Source organism: Thermobia domestica, chromosome 16 (assembly GCF_964235325.1).
Source record: "Thermobia domestica chromosome 16, izTheDome1.hap1.1, whole genome shotgun sequence".
Taxonomy (NCBI): Eukaryota; Metazoa; Arthropoda; class Insecta; order Zygentoma; family Lepismatidae; genus Thermobia; species Thermobia domestica.
This window is the reverse complement of record NC_137469.1, coordinates 141873657-141885751: the sequence shown is the minus strand read 5'-3', so window position 1 is coordinate 141885751 and position 12095 is coordinate 141873657. Positions and strand designations below refer to the sequence as shown.

Here is a 12095-nt window from a genome sequence, read left to right as displayed (position 1 = left end):
AACGAATACTTAAACGAATACGGTCTGAGTTCAAAACTTCGCGCAAACGAGTCACATTGTTGGTGTTTGTGGAAGTCGAAGGTCTTCCAGCACGGTCTTCATCGGCGACCTCTTCCCGGCCCTCCGAAAGGGCCTTGTGCCACCAAAACACACCACTTCTTGCTAAAGCATCATCTGGGTAAGCCTGCTTGATCATATCAAACGTCTCTGTCGCAGATTTACCGAGATTAACACAGAATTTAATCGCGTACCTCTGCTCTAACGAACGTTGCATTTTCGGCTTGCACCACTCATAGAAACACGGCGCGCGAAAAAGCATGTCCTGACTCTCCTTGTCCTCGGAGACAACTGACCAGCCGCTCGTTCGTTAGCTATTAACGCCCTCTACCGGATCCAGTCGGTGCGCGCACGCTCCGAAGTACAGGCATGGCGGAATAAAATCAGTCTTATTACTTTCCGGACAAACCCTGTATATACAGTCAAAGTGTCATACATAAACTACTTTTTGTTTATTGTTTTTGCCATTTATGTCTGTATCGAGAACATGCATGCAATATGGTAACAATTATACCTTTGAGTTGAATTAACAGTATTTTTCTTAAAATATCTTTTGATCTCATTATATATGGATAACATTTATATAATAAAAACTAGTGAAGTTCTGTTATGAATACTTATCCATAAAAGCTCTTGTAGCTATTCATGTTATTAATTCATATATCACATCACTTCAAGAATAATTCTCACTCATTAATTTTAAAACTTTAGCACAAAGATGTGGACATATGAGTGAATTATAATCTTGTATACGTTTACCGTTCTTGATTTGAAGATATTGTATTAGTAATTTAGTTGGAATATCTCGATAAGAATAATATAAGTAATTAACATTTTTATCTTTGCAATAACGTATCCTATGTGTTCCAATATTTTCAGATTTATCTAAGTTTAGACACCACACTGTCGAGTTTTAGTTTTTATGTGTAATTCACCTCATAAATACTCCTCTCAAAATACTTTATCTTTAGTTCTTTCAACAACTTCTTACGTCGTAATTGGTTAATGATTTTTTTTTTAATTTCTAGCTCTGCCTTGTTATGCTTCCATGGCTAAGTTATGACTTTTTAGTTCTTCTAATTCTTGTTTATTCTTTTTCGCACTACTTATAGCTTTAGCAATGGGTGTTGATGCTGCTGCTAAAGTACCTACATCTTCTAATGTTGCGAGAATAGCCATATTGTAAAAATAAAAGCACTAACATACTCTTCTGGTGAACTCTTGATATTTTTCATTTTGCTGCTTTTAAAGTCAAATTCAGTCCTGTAGATTAGTTGATTTTCTTGACTTTATCATGAAGCCAATCTTTATCAAATTTACTTATGTTTTCGTCACTAATACAGATCCTAAATTTGTATTTTTTCTGTAATTAGCGATGTGTCTTTAGAAAATATTCTTCCCATGTTTATTTTCTAAATCTTTGTCTTGGATTCTTATCTTTATAATCTCTCTAGTATATATCATGTTTCTTCAAAGTCTCGTATGATGGATTAATGTCTTTATTTCCTCTTTCTAATTTTACTTGTAACTTGGTAAAAATGTACGCAAACTTCGTAGCTAATAATATGTACCTCAGACATTCCTTTCATGTTTAAAATTTTAATAGTTAGACTTCACTATACCTCTTATTATTCCAAATCTTCATGGTAATGTGTTCAATATCTTTATTAAATAACTATACCTTCGGATCGTTAGGAATAAATTGTGAGAGTTTAGAAATGTTTATGTCCATAATACCCACTTTCTCATTGTATAAATAAAGACCTGAAGTAAATTAAGATCTAAGTGCCATTTGAACAGTTCTAAGATAATGATGTTTTTCCTCGAGAATTTGTACTGTGGTCATACACCTTATGCACTCTATTGGCAATGATCGGGACTAGTACACACAGGTTTGGCACTTAGATCCCAATATACTTAAAGTGGCTTGGTCCATAGACAATCATTCCGTTTATAACTCGAAACTTCAAAAAATGGTACTTAGAGGAAAATTTACTTCAGGTTTTCAAATTATTATTACCAGCCTTTTCTTTTCCATCATTAACAATTATCTATCTATTAATATCCTAACATCATTTACTCGTATTTATTCCTTTGGGAATACTGTGTATTGTTTAATTCATTGACCAGTTTATGGAGACTTCATATGCGAATAACGTTCATCCAATAAAAGGTATATAAGGTCATTATATTTCCTACCTTTCGAACCTTTGGTGTTTGTTTTTTGTGTCCTTATTATTTAAAAAACTACATCAAATTCATTAACAAAAGAGCAGCGGTAGTTTTTATATACCTAGAATGACGGTAGTGGACATTTTGAACTCAAGCATTATTAAAAGTCCATAATGCTTCAAGCAACATATTTTATTATAGTTGCTTTCCAACATTTATTTACCTGATGCATGGAAATTTCCCACTATAATAACACTTTTATCTTTCTAATAAACACACAAGCCATATTATATCCGTTACAAATTGTACCGAAAATTGACAACCTCTCACGTGATTATATTGAGTAATTTTAAAATACACAAATAGAAGGAAATGTAACAGTTTGGAACACACCTGATGTTTACCTATTCTTCACAGTTCAAATAAATATTATAATACTTTTACCATACACTTACCTTAAATTCGTTTCTTTCAATTAGCACGTTCATTAGATTTGTTGGTACACTTTGGAATGTAACACTGGCGTCGAGGTTTCTTCACGGACGGTGCGCCGGAAGGGGGTCCTGTAACTGCTCTTTCATTGGTACTTTCCTTGTTGTACAGTTCAATTGCCAAATCATTATGAAATTTTCTTCAACACATTTTTTCCTGTTACAATTGTGTACACTACCAAGCTCTTTATTCCAACTAAATCCAATGTATTGAATGAAGCATACATTGGCCACCTTCTTGAATCTGGTTATACAGAGTATATTCGAGCCAGTTGCTCTAAAATATCGACACAATATTTGGCGTTGTAATAAGTAAGATTCTCTGGTTTCTCCTTAGCATCTGATACAATCTTAACGTCAGGGTGTGGAGAGCTCAGTGGTATCACATTTTTGTTAGGTTTGCCCTGGTAAACCGTTGGCAAACTGTTAGACTAATATCCACATGTTGCAAATTCTTTGTTGACCATAGATTTTATTTGGTACTTTTTATTTCAACACATATTTTACGCCTAGATTTTTTATTGTACCAACAATGCTACTTTTCTTACTCTGAAATTTCTTTGCTAGACTCAGCGACGAAAAAAGTTCGATAGTAACGTTTCTTCCCTTGTTAAGAAACGGATATAGTAACCTTAGAACCACACGTTCCAATAATCATTCATTTTGTGGGTGTTCGTTGTCCTTCTGAAGATAAGAAAGTCCATTGAGAAAGTATTTCGTGTCCAAACCTGCTGAACCCAAAATTTAATACCAAACTTGTCTTGTGTACTTGCCATTTATTAAGTAAATCAACACCGTAACTTTTTTGGAAATAATTGTTCATAAATACAAAGATTCTTTAGGCGCACGTAATAGAGCATACAGTTTTCGGTAAACTTACAACAGAGTTCGGATTCTCTTCGTTTAGTGTAGGTGAAGTGAGGTTTTGTGCTCTTTGTTATGAAGGGAAGTGTGATTGAAGTTTTGATGGGACTTTTGGTGAAATCTGTTTTCGAATCGCTTCAGTGGTTCAGATGATTGACTGAAAATTTGCTATTTTCAAATTGATATTTTCAATTAATGGTCGTTATTTCTCAAACAATATTACATTTCCAACAATGTAGTTGGGTGTAATTTAAAATTAAAATTCAAATTTAAAATTTTATAATAACTATGGAAGATGATCGTGACTCTTCTAATGATACCAGTAATCCTTTCACTGCTATTAGTGATGATATCAACAAAGACTGCAGGGCCATTAATGCAGATTTCTCGCATGTAAGCAACGCATCAGGATCAAAATTTAAACAAAGAAATCAAACCTAAAATGATACCGCATTAAATATGAGCATTGATTTTTCAAACAGGCCTAACGAGACTACCTGTAAGCTTTGCAACAAATTGTGTGTTAGTTTAAAAGACTTAGCAATTCACAATAGCAGGTGCCATTATGATATCAATAAAACCAAATCATGCTCGCTTTCACGTAAGTCGCAATCATCCACTGATAATGTCGATCACCCAAGAAAAATTTTGATCTCCAAATGCAATAAGCTTCTAGCAAGATTAAAATCTTCTATTCCAATGTTGCGCAGGGTACCTCGAGGGGCTAGAGCTACAGTGGCAGACTCTCTGTGCGAGGTATTGCAACAGATTGTACGTAAAAACGACTCAGAAGCTTGGATGGATCTCTTCTTTTTCCCTTACGTTACACTGTGCGTGCCATCAAAAGCTGACAAAGTGAATAATTTAACATCATGGGTTAAACAAAGAGTGCGATGTTGGTCTGATTCTCGTTGCGAAGCCCTTCCTAACCACAGTAAAAAATCCTTCAAAGCTCGACGACCAGTAAATTCCACTTTTAACATTAAGAATGTCGATAACAAATTAGTAGATAGTGATGTCCGCAACGCAGTACGGCTTCTCATCTCAGAAGATACTATAGCTTCTCCAAATGGATCTGTATTAGAAGCATTAAAATAGAAACATCCGGCTCACAGCCACTCTTTTGAACCTCCCGATCTCATTGAGCCCAGTATTGTAGTGCCTAGAGTATCAGCTGACGAGTTTACGAAGGCATTTAAATTATTTCCTTCCGGGTCATCAGGAGGTATGGACAGTCTCTGTCCTTCAATATTAAAGGACCTCCTACTCTCCCAAGACTGCAAAACTAAAAACCACCTGACTAACACCATCTGCGATTTTCTCCAACTGATTATTTCCGGTGATATGCCCACGGAAATTAGACCTATTTTGTTTGGAGCATCACTAATAGCTTTGAGTAAGAAAAGTGGCGGCATTCGTCCTATCGCAATAGGCAATGTGTGAAGGAGATTATCAGCCAAAATCATTTGCCATAGAATTAGAGAACCTCTAACACATTTTCTATCCAAAACCAACTGGGAGTTTGCGTCTCACATGGAGCAGAAGCAGCAGTCCACGCTGCTCGTATGTACTACTCTTTTCCACACCAGCAGGAGAAAGTGTTTCTGAAAATAGACTTCAGAAACGCATTTAACGAGTTGAATCGTGACTCTATGCTCATACAGGTAAAAAACAGTTTTCCATCAATTTATCGATACGTACATCAGTGCTACTCGCAACCGAGCAACTTATACTTAGGAGATGAAGTAATCTTCTCTCAGCGTGGCGTACAACAAGGCGACCCTCTTGGCCCTGGTTTGTTCGCACTAACTTTACAATCCATCGTTAATAGTATCAATACATAACTGAACATATGGTATTTGGATGACGGGACTATAGCTGGAGACAAGGATACAGTACTAGAGACATTAGAAATGATCCGTAGACGGGCTAAGGAGATCGGATTGCAAATGAATTTCTCCAAATGTGAGGTCAGCTTTCTCGGAGTCTCCAATGAGCAGTCTAATAACCTATTTAAGCTGTTTGACAAAGCCGCGCCTGGGATTCAAAGAATTTCGACAGATGACGCCAGCTTATTAGGAGCAGCATTATCTAATGAGGCAAGACGAACAATATATAAAGACAAAATTTCTAATTTAGAATCTTCTTTACAGGTCTTTCCTTGATTTCAGCTCACTCTGCCTTTTACCTACTACGTGCCTCATTGTCCATGCCAAGGCTGCTATACTTTCATCGCTGTGCTCCTTCTTGGCGGGATGCTGATCTGGAATGCTATGACAACACCTTGAAAACCGGTGTAGAATCTATACTGAATTGTTCACTCAACAATAACTCTTGGTTGCAGGCGTCCCTTCCTTTTAACCACGGAGGTTTCGGCATTCGTCGCGCCATGGATCTGGCTATTTCATCCTTTCTGTCTTCATTCTATGGCGCTAAGCCATTGATCGAGATCATTCTCCAACAAGATCTTAGTCTAGTATCAGATTCGGATGTCAACGGTAGCATTGCTAAATGGTCATCTATAGTGGGATTAGATCCCCTGACCTTGTTAAGAGAGGACTCAATCCTCTTGGGACTATCCTCTTATAAATCATCACTTTTCAGCTCTACTTCAGTCATCCGATAACCCAGAAGATAAGGCCAGACTTCTAGCTACATCATCTCCAGAAGCAGGCGCTTGGCTCCATGCTATCCCGTCACCTTCTTTACGATTACATCTTCCCAATGACAGTTTTCGAATTGCCATTGCACTGCGTTTGGGTGCAGATGTTTGCGAGCAACACAGATGTCCTGCCTGTAAAAGTGTCGTAGACAAGAAGGGCCTTCATGGACTCTCCTGTGCCAACAGTGCAGGCAGACGTTCACGCCACTCCAGCGTCAACGACATTATCATGAGGGCACTAATTTCAGCAGGCGTTCCTTCTTTATGTGAACCGTTGGGATGCAGTCGTGCAGACGGCAAGAGGCCAGATGATATGACCCTAATACCGTGGAAGAATGGAAAAGCACTTCTATGGGATTTTACTTGTTCCGACACCTTCGCCCCTTCAATTCTACATTTTTCCTCAGCACAAGCTGGCAACGTGGCTGCTCGCCGGGAAACAGAAAAGCGCAGGAAGTATAGCAATTTACTCGACAAATATCATTTTGTCGCTATAGCTATCGAATCGGGTGGTTCATGGGGTCCCGAAGGCCTTAACTTTACAAAAAAAGTTGGTCACCGCGTTTATTTATCGTCAGGAGACGCTAGAGCAACCTCTTTTCTACTGCAACGCATCAGTATGGCAGTACAAAGAGGGAACGTTGCATCAGTTTTGGGAACGCTACCCTCTGGTAAGGAACTGGAGGAGATCCTTCGTCTGTAATCTCGGCGAAGGTTTGAGAATGCTGTTGCGAGGCTTATCACAATAACGTGTATCAGTGAATAATTATAATTTGATATTCTGTAAAATGTAAATTGTGCACTGTTGAAGGAATGTAATATTTTGTGGTTTTGCCAGCGGACTTAATGCAAAGTGTGTTCTGTGTGTAAAATTGTTCGTGTCTGGTTCCTTAGTTGCTATTCACGCGATAGATATACATACAGTATTTAGTCCTATGTTCATTGGAATGTTTTTCAATTCATGTAGATTCCTTTGTTGTTGTTATGGAAAAATTATATAATTTGTGTAAGTATCGTATTGCATACATGAACAGGATTAATGTTAAACAGTTGTTCAGAATATATGCTGAAGAAATAATAGAACATAAATTATTGTTAATGGGATTCATTGATTGAAGACAAAATATAATCGTTGTAAAGAAAATATGTTTTAAAACAATTTTAAAACGGTTGATGCAATAAAATGTCTGTATTTTCATTTATTTTCGATAGTGTCTGAAGAAGGATATGCTAGATATCCGAAACAGTTACAAATTATAATTTAAAATAAAGTGGGTTTTAAAGTTTGGATATGTCATCAAACTTGTCTTCTTTTATTCTGTATCATCGGATTTCCTTCATATCAAAGCGTAAATATCCAAGAATATTCTTGAGCAAATGTCTCAAAATCGTACTTTGGAAAAAAGATATTACTGCATGCTGTTTGCTTCAACACTCTTAACACAATATTACAGTATTTTGCTTTTCTAATGTAAAATCATCAAACAGAGTATAGGATAATGTTTACGTTCATCATTTGGAATAAGAGCTCATTACTGGATAAAAGTGTTGCTACTTCATCTTTAAATTCTAATTCTGCTTCTTTAAATCGCTGTTGTAATTGTTGATATTTAGGTTGATTCGTGCTTTTGAAATATGTATAAAAGTAATTATTAGCTAATCAATCTACCTGCATTAACGTTAAAACTACGGAGGTAAATTCTTTAAAATTGAATAATATAAAGTGTACCACAGTCAGATGAGCCTTTAGTGAACCATTGTATATCGTCAGGTACTAGTTCTTCATTTATCGTTTGATTTTTCTTTAATCATTTCTTCTACATTTCTGTTAATAGATTACTTAAAATTACTTTTATTATAGAGAAAATGTTTTGAGTATTTCTTTAATTTTAGTTACAAGATTTTTAATTTACTCTTCATCCATATCTCCGTTTAATGTAATGATCATCTCTAAATTGTTCTTTAGATGAGTTAATAAAATTCATAATTTTTTTAATATTAATTTCTAGACAATATTGTGCTTAGATGGTAAACCTGTTATAACTGCGTTTCCAGTAGCTGAAGATGGTGATATAATCGACTAAACAGTGACAAGAAACAACATTAATAAAACCTGTTGTTGTAGATAGCAAAACGAATAAATTATGCTATCGTATTTAAGAAATCGTAATTTCTTCTTTATCGTGTTCAGCTGTATTATAATTTTCGAAGAATGTATTCTGTTAAGTTTACTGCTTTCTGTCTTGAATGTCTTTAGGTAAAATGAACTCTCCATCATTTTTTATATAATAGATGAACAGAGTATTTAAATTGAATGTTGAAACATATGGAAAATTAGACTTCACTATGAAGTATATAATAGCAATAACGAGTTTTGATGTGTCTCTATACTACATATTTAACCTCATAACATTAGAATAAATAAATAAATTTAAATATTTTGTTTCAAAAGGTCGATATAGTTTAAAAGATTAGAGTGATTACTTACAATCTCAATCTATAAACATAACACTATCAGAAAATCATTTGATAAATAAAGAGACAGAAACAGACAGTGAAGACGAGGACCAATCAATTGGAAATATTGATACAGTTCTTGGTTTTCAGTATCGAAAAGTGCTAGAAAATAATATGTACGTATTGTTAACAAACTACCAAAATTTCACTTTTTCAACATAATCAATATTCATTGTAATGTAGATGATGGAATGTTTGTTAAAAGTGATGCACATAGGTCACAGGAGGAAAAAGGGTTTATAGAATCATTTACAACTCACGCAAAGTTTAAACACAGAATTGTGCAGAACTATTCCTATACTTTATTTTTCTTGTAACAAATATGAAATTACGATAAAAATAACAGGTAGAGTGATAATTTGATTGATAGTAATAGAGCAACTACAACCATACTTTGTAAACAAGATTTTTCTATAATAAATGGATAGTATTGAAGGTTGAGTTATAACGTTTTACAGGAAAAAGAGCATTTAATAATTTAACTGAGCCCATTAGAAATATATTGACAAAAGAAACACTGACAAAAACTTGGAACCCACTTTATTTTAAATTGTAGTTTTTAACGGTTTCGGATATCTAACATATCCTACTTCAGATACTATCGACAATAATCTGTCGAGATTATTGTCGATAGTGTCTGAAGTGGATATGTTAGATATCCGAAACCGTTACAAATTATAATTTAAAATAAAGAGGGTATTAAGCTTTGGTCAGTGTTTCTCCTGTTAATATAATCAATCCAAAGCCACAGATAGTCTTACTAAAGATATTGAATTTTATTTTGATGTGGGAAGTGGATTTATTCACCCGTTTTGGAGGATAGTGTTATATGAGACTTGAGGTTGTAGATTCTGAATCTGGGAGAACATTCTACGCAAATGTCACAATAAAACTTGTAGATAATTTCTTTCAATTCTTCTTCTCACAGCTAAAAATTCGAGAGCATGATCTTGTTATAGATAAGATTTAACTACCAGGAATAACTATAAGAATAGTTAGAACTTTGAAAACATATACGACTCAATGTATCTATATATTTGAAACAAGCTGGTTTTCAAGCATGATAAACTTGGTTTGAAAAATATTTTTTCAGTTTTATTTCCATTAAGATTAATATTAATTTTTAAATTAATAATATGGAATAGTGGAAAGTAGGATTAAAATTACATTTACAACTGCTAATAATATTAATGATGTTTCATATAAATAAACAGGGGCAACAGAGGAACAAGCGAGCTTCATAGTGGAAACATAACAACAAATAATAGAAACATACGAATGCCTATAGTGGAATATAAATAGAGGCAGGAGTTTTTCGTAATTTGAAATTAAACATTTCGCATTTGAAATTAAAAATTTCGTATTTTGTCGCATTTTGAGATATGAAATTTCGCACTTCGTCGCTAAATAAATTAATTTACAAGCTCTAATACACACTCTAATACAGGCCCAATATATGATAAACAATAATACTACTTAGGACAATGAAGTTATTCTTTATGCAATTCCTAACAACAAATTACTTCTTTCTTCTTTTACAAGTCTTTTACGGGTATGTACTTCATCAACCTCGCATGAAATGCAGGGCGATCAACTTTTCTATGGATATATTACTTCAGCAGTATCTCGGTAGTCTCATTTATGAACTTAATCTTTTCCACTTTAGCCTACTGCGCATTTGTAAAATCTTCCAATATAATTTGTCGCTTTGCACTGATTGGTCCTAATTTAACTGTCTTTGTTACGTTTATGTCCTGCCAACTTTATCCGTTTTATGCAGAGTCGTTTTGGCGTATGATTAGCGTCATACTAAAAGCCTGACTACTGTAGGAAACATGTGTTAATCGAACTCTTTAGTATGACAATAATCACGCGTCAGAACGACTCTGCGTAAGGCCGTATGTGTTTCGTAAGTATATTTCTCTTTGCATGCAATGCATGAATTACAAAATTTAACATTAAAGTTTGGATATCACTTACGTTACTTACAAACCTTCACTTGCGCGATCTTTTACCCTCCCATTTTTATTCACCATTTTTAAAATTGTAAACTCTTCTAGCGTACGTATTCCACAAAAACACCGAAGTGAGGATTTCTGATATTTTAACAGGATGCTGAATGTTCCACATCCTACAACTACAACCAGCTATGAACTTCAAACGGAAATAAGTATTAATTAGAGTTGCCAGTTGCAAAAGGAAAACGTTGCTTGGAAAATTGTACTTTTATTTCTGTTTCAACAACGTAAATCGACGTTTTAAGAAAATCGCAATATGTCACGTTCTGCCCCTAAATATGAATCTAATTAAGGGAGTAAGATGAAGTTGAATATATTTAAAGAATCAAAAAATCACATAGTTCTTTTACATGTATCAATGCATTCAAAATTCTATAACTGGATCATCATTCGAGTTCAATGTAACAACACAACTTAATTCAAGACAATTTGATATGCCTGAGTTTGTAACTGTAGCACTTCAAACTGGCAGAAACGAAAATCATGCCAAAGAAAATTGTAATTTGATCATTGTAAAGTAACGAATGCATATCTGAAAAATCGTAGAAAGGAAGTGTTTCCAAAGCAAAGAAGATTATTTTAAGATTTATGAAGATTACACCACATTTAAGAGAATAATATGAAAGTATGTAAATCTATTATGAAAACAATTCATCAAAAATAGACCAATATATGTGGTTAATAGTAGTAAAAGAAAGAACGTATTTGTAAATGGAAAAAGAATCTGCAAGTTGAAATATTGTGGTATTCTACAATTTAAAGTTCGTTGTAGATTTTACATGTATGTGTTACCTTTTATACCACAAGTTCAATAGAGAATAAACTATAGCGTTGCCAGAAAAGAGCAGATCTTCTAACAAACTGTTTCATAACATTACTTTATTTGACTTCATAAAATTACTTCTAAATCACTATCAATGTATTCTGAGCTTTAATCTCCAAGATCGCAAGACCTTTTGGATAATATAGATGTATTTAACCTGGTGTTTTTACTATCTGGTGATCATGTACTAATGTCAAGAAGCTCTTTAATTGCTTAATATCTATTTCAGAAGCTACGTATTCTCCAGGATTGGTAACTCCACTTGGAAATAAAACAATTTGCATGTTCGTATGTCAAGGAACTAAGTGCAATTATCGTCATTATGATGTTCATAATCTGTATGGTTGGAGTGCCACTGGACCAACATTTCGGTAAGTAGCCATACCCATACAACTGTAATAACTGTTAATAGCAACATAATTGTAGTAATAGCTCTGTGAAAAGTAAATAGCTCAAAAGTTAATTAATTTACTTATTTGTAAACGAAACAA

The 12095-nt window shown here is 34.3% G+C and overlaps 1 protein-coding gene across 1 annotated transcript in view; it reads left to right on the top strand.

Moving 5' to 3' along the window:
* LOC145672638 (putative maltase-glucoamylase 2) overlaps window positions 1–12095 on the top strand; it is a 246467-nt gene that overhangs the window by 187030 nt on the left and 47342 nt on the right. Inside the window, 1 exon segment of the mRNA XM_081741799.1 lies at window positions 11834–11975. Coding sequence (XP_081597925.1) covers window positions 11834–11975 — 142 coding nt within the window.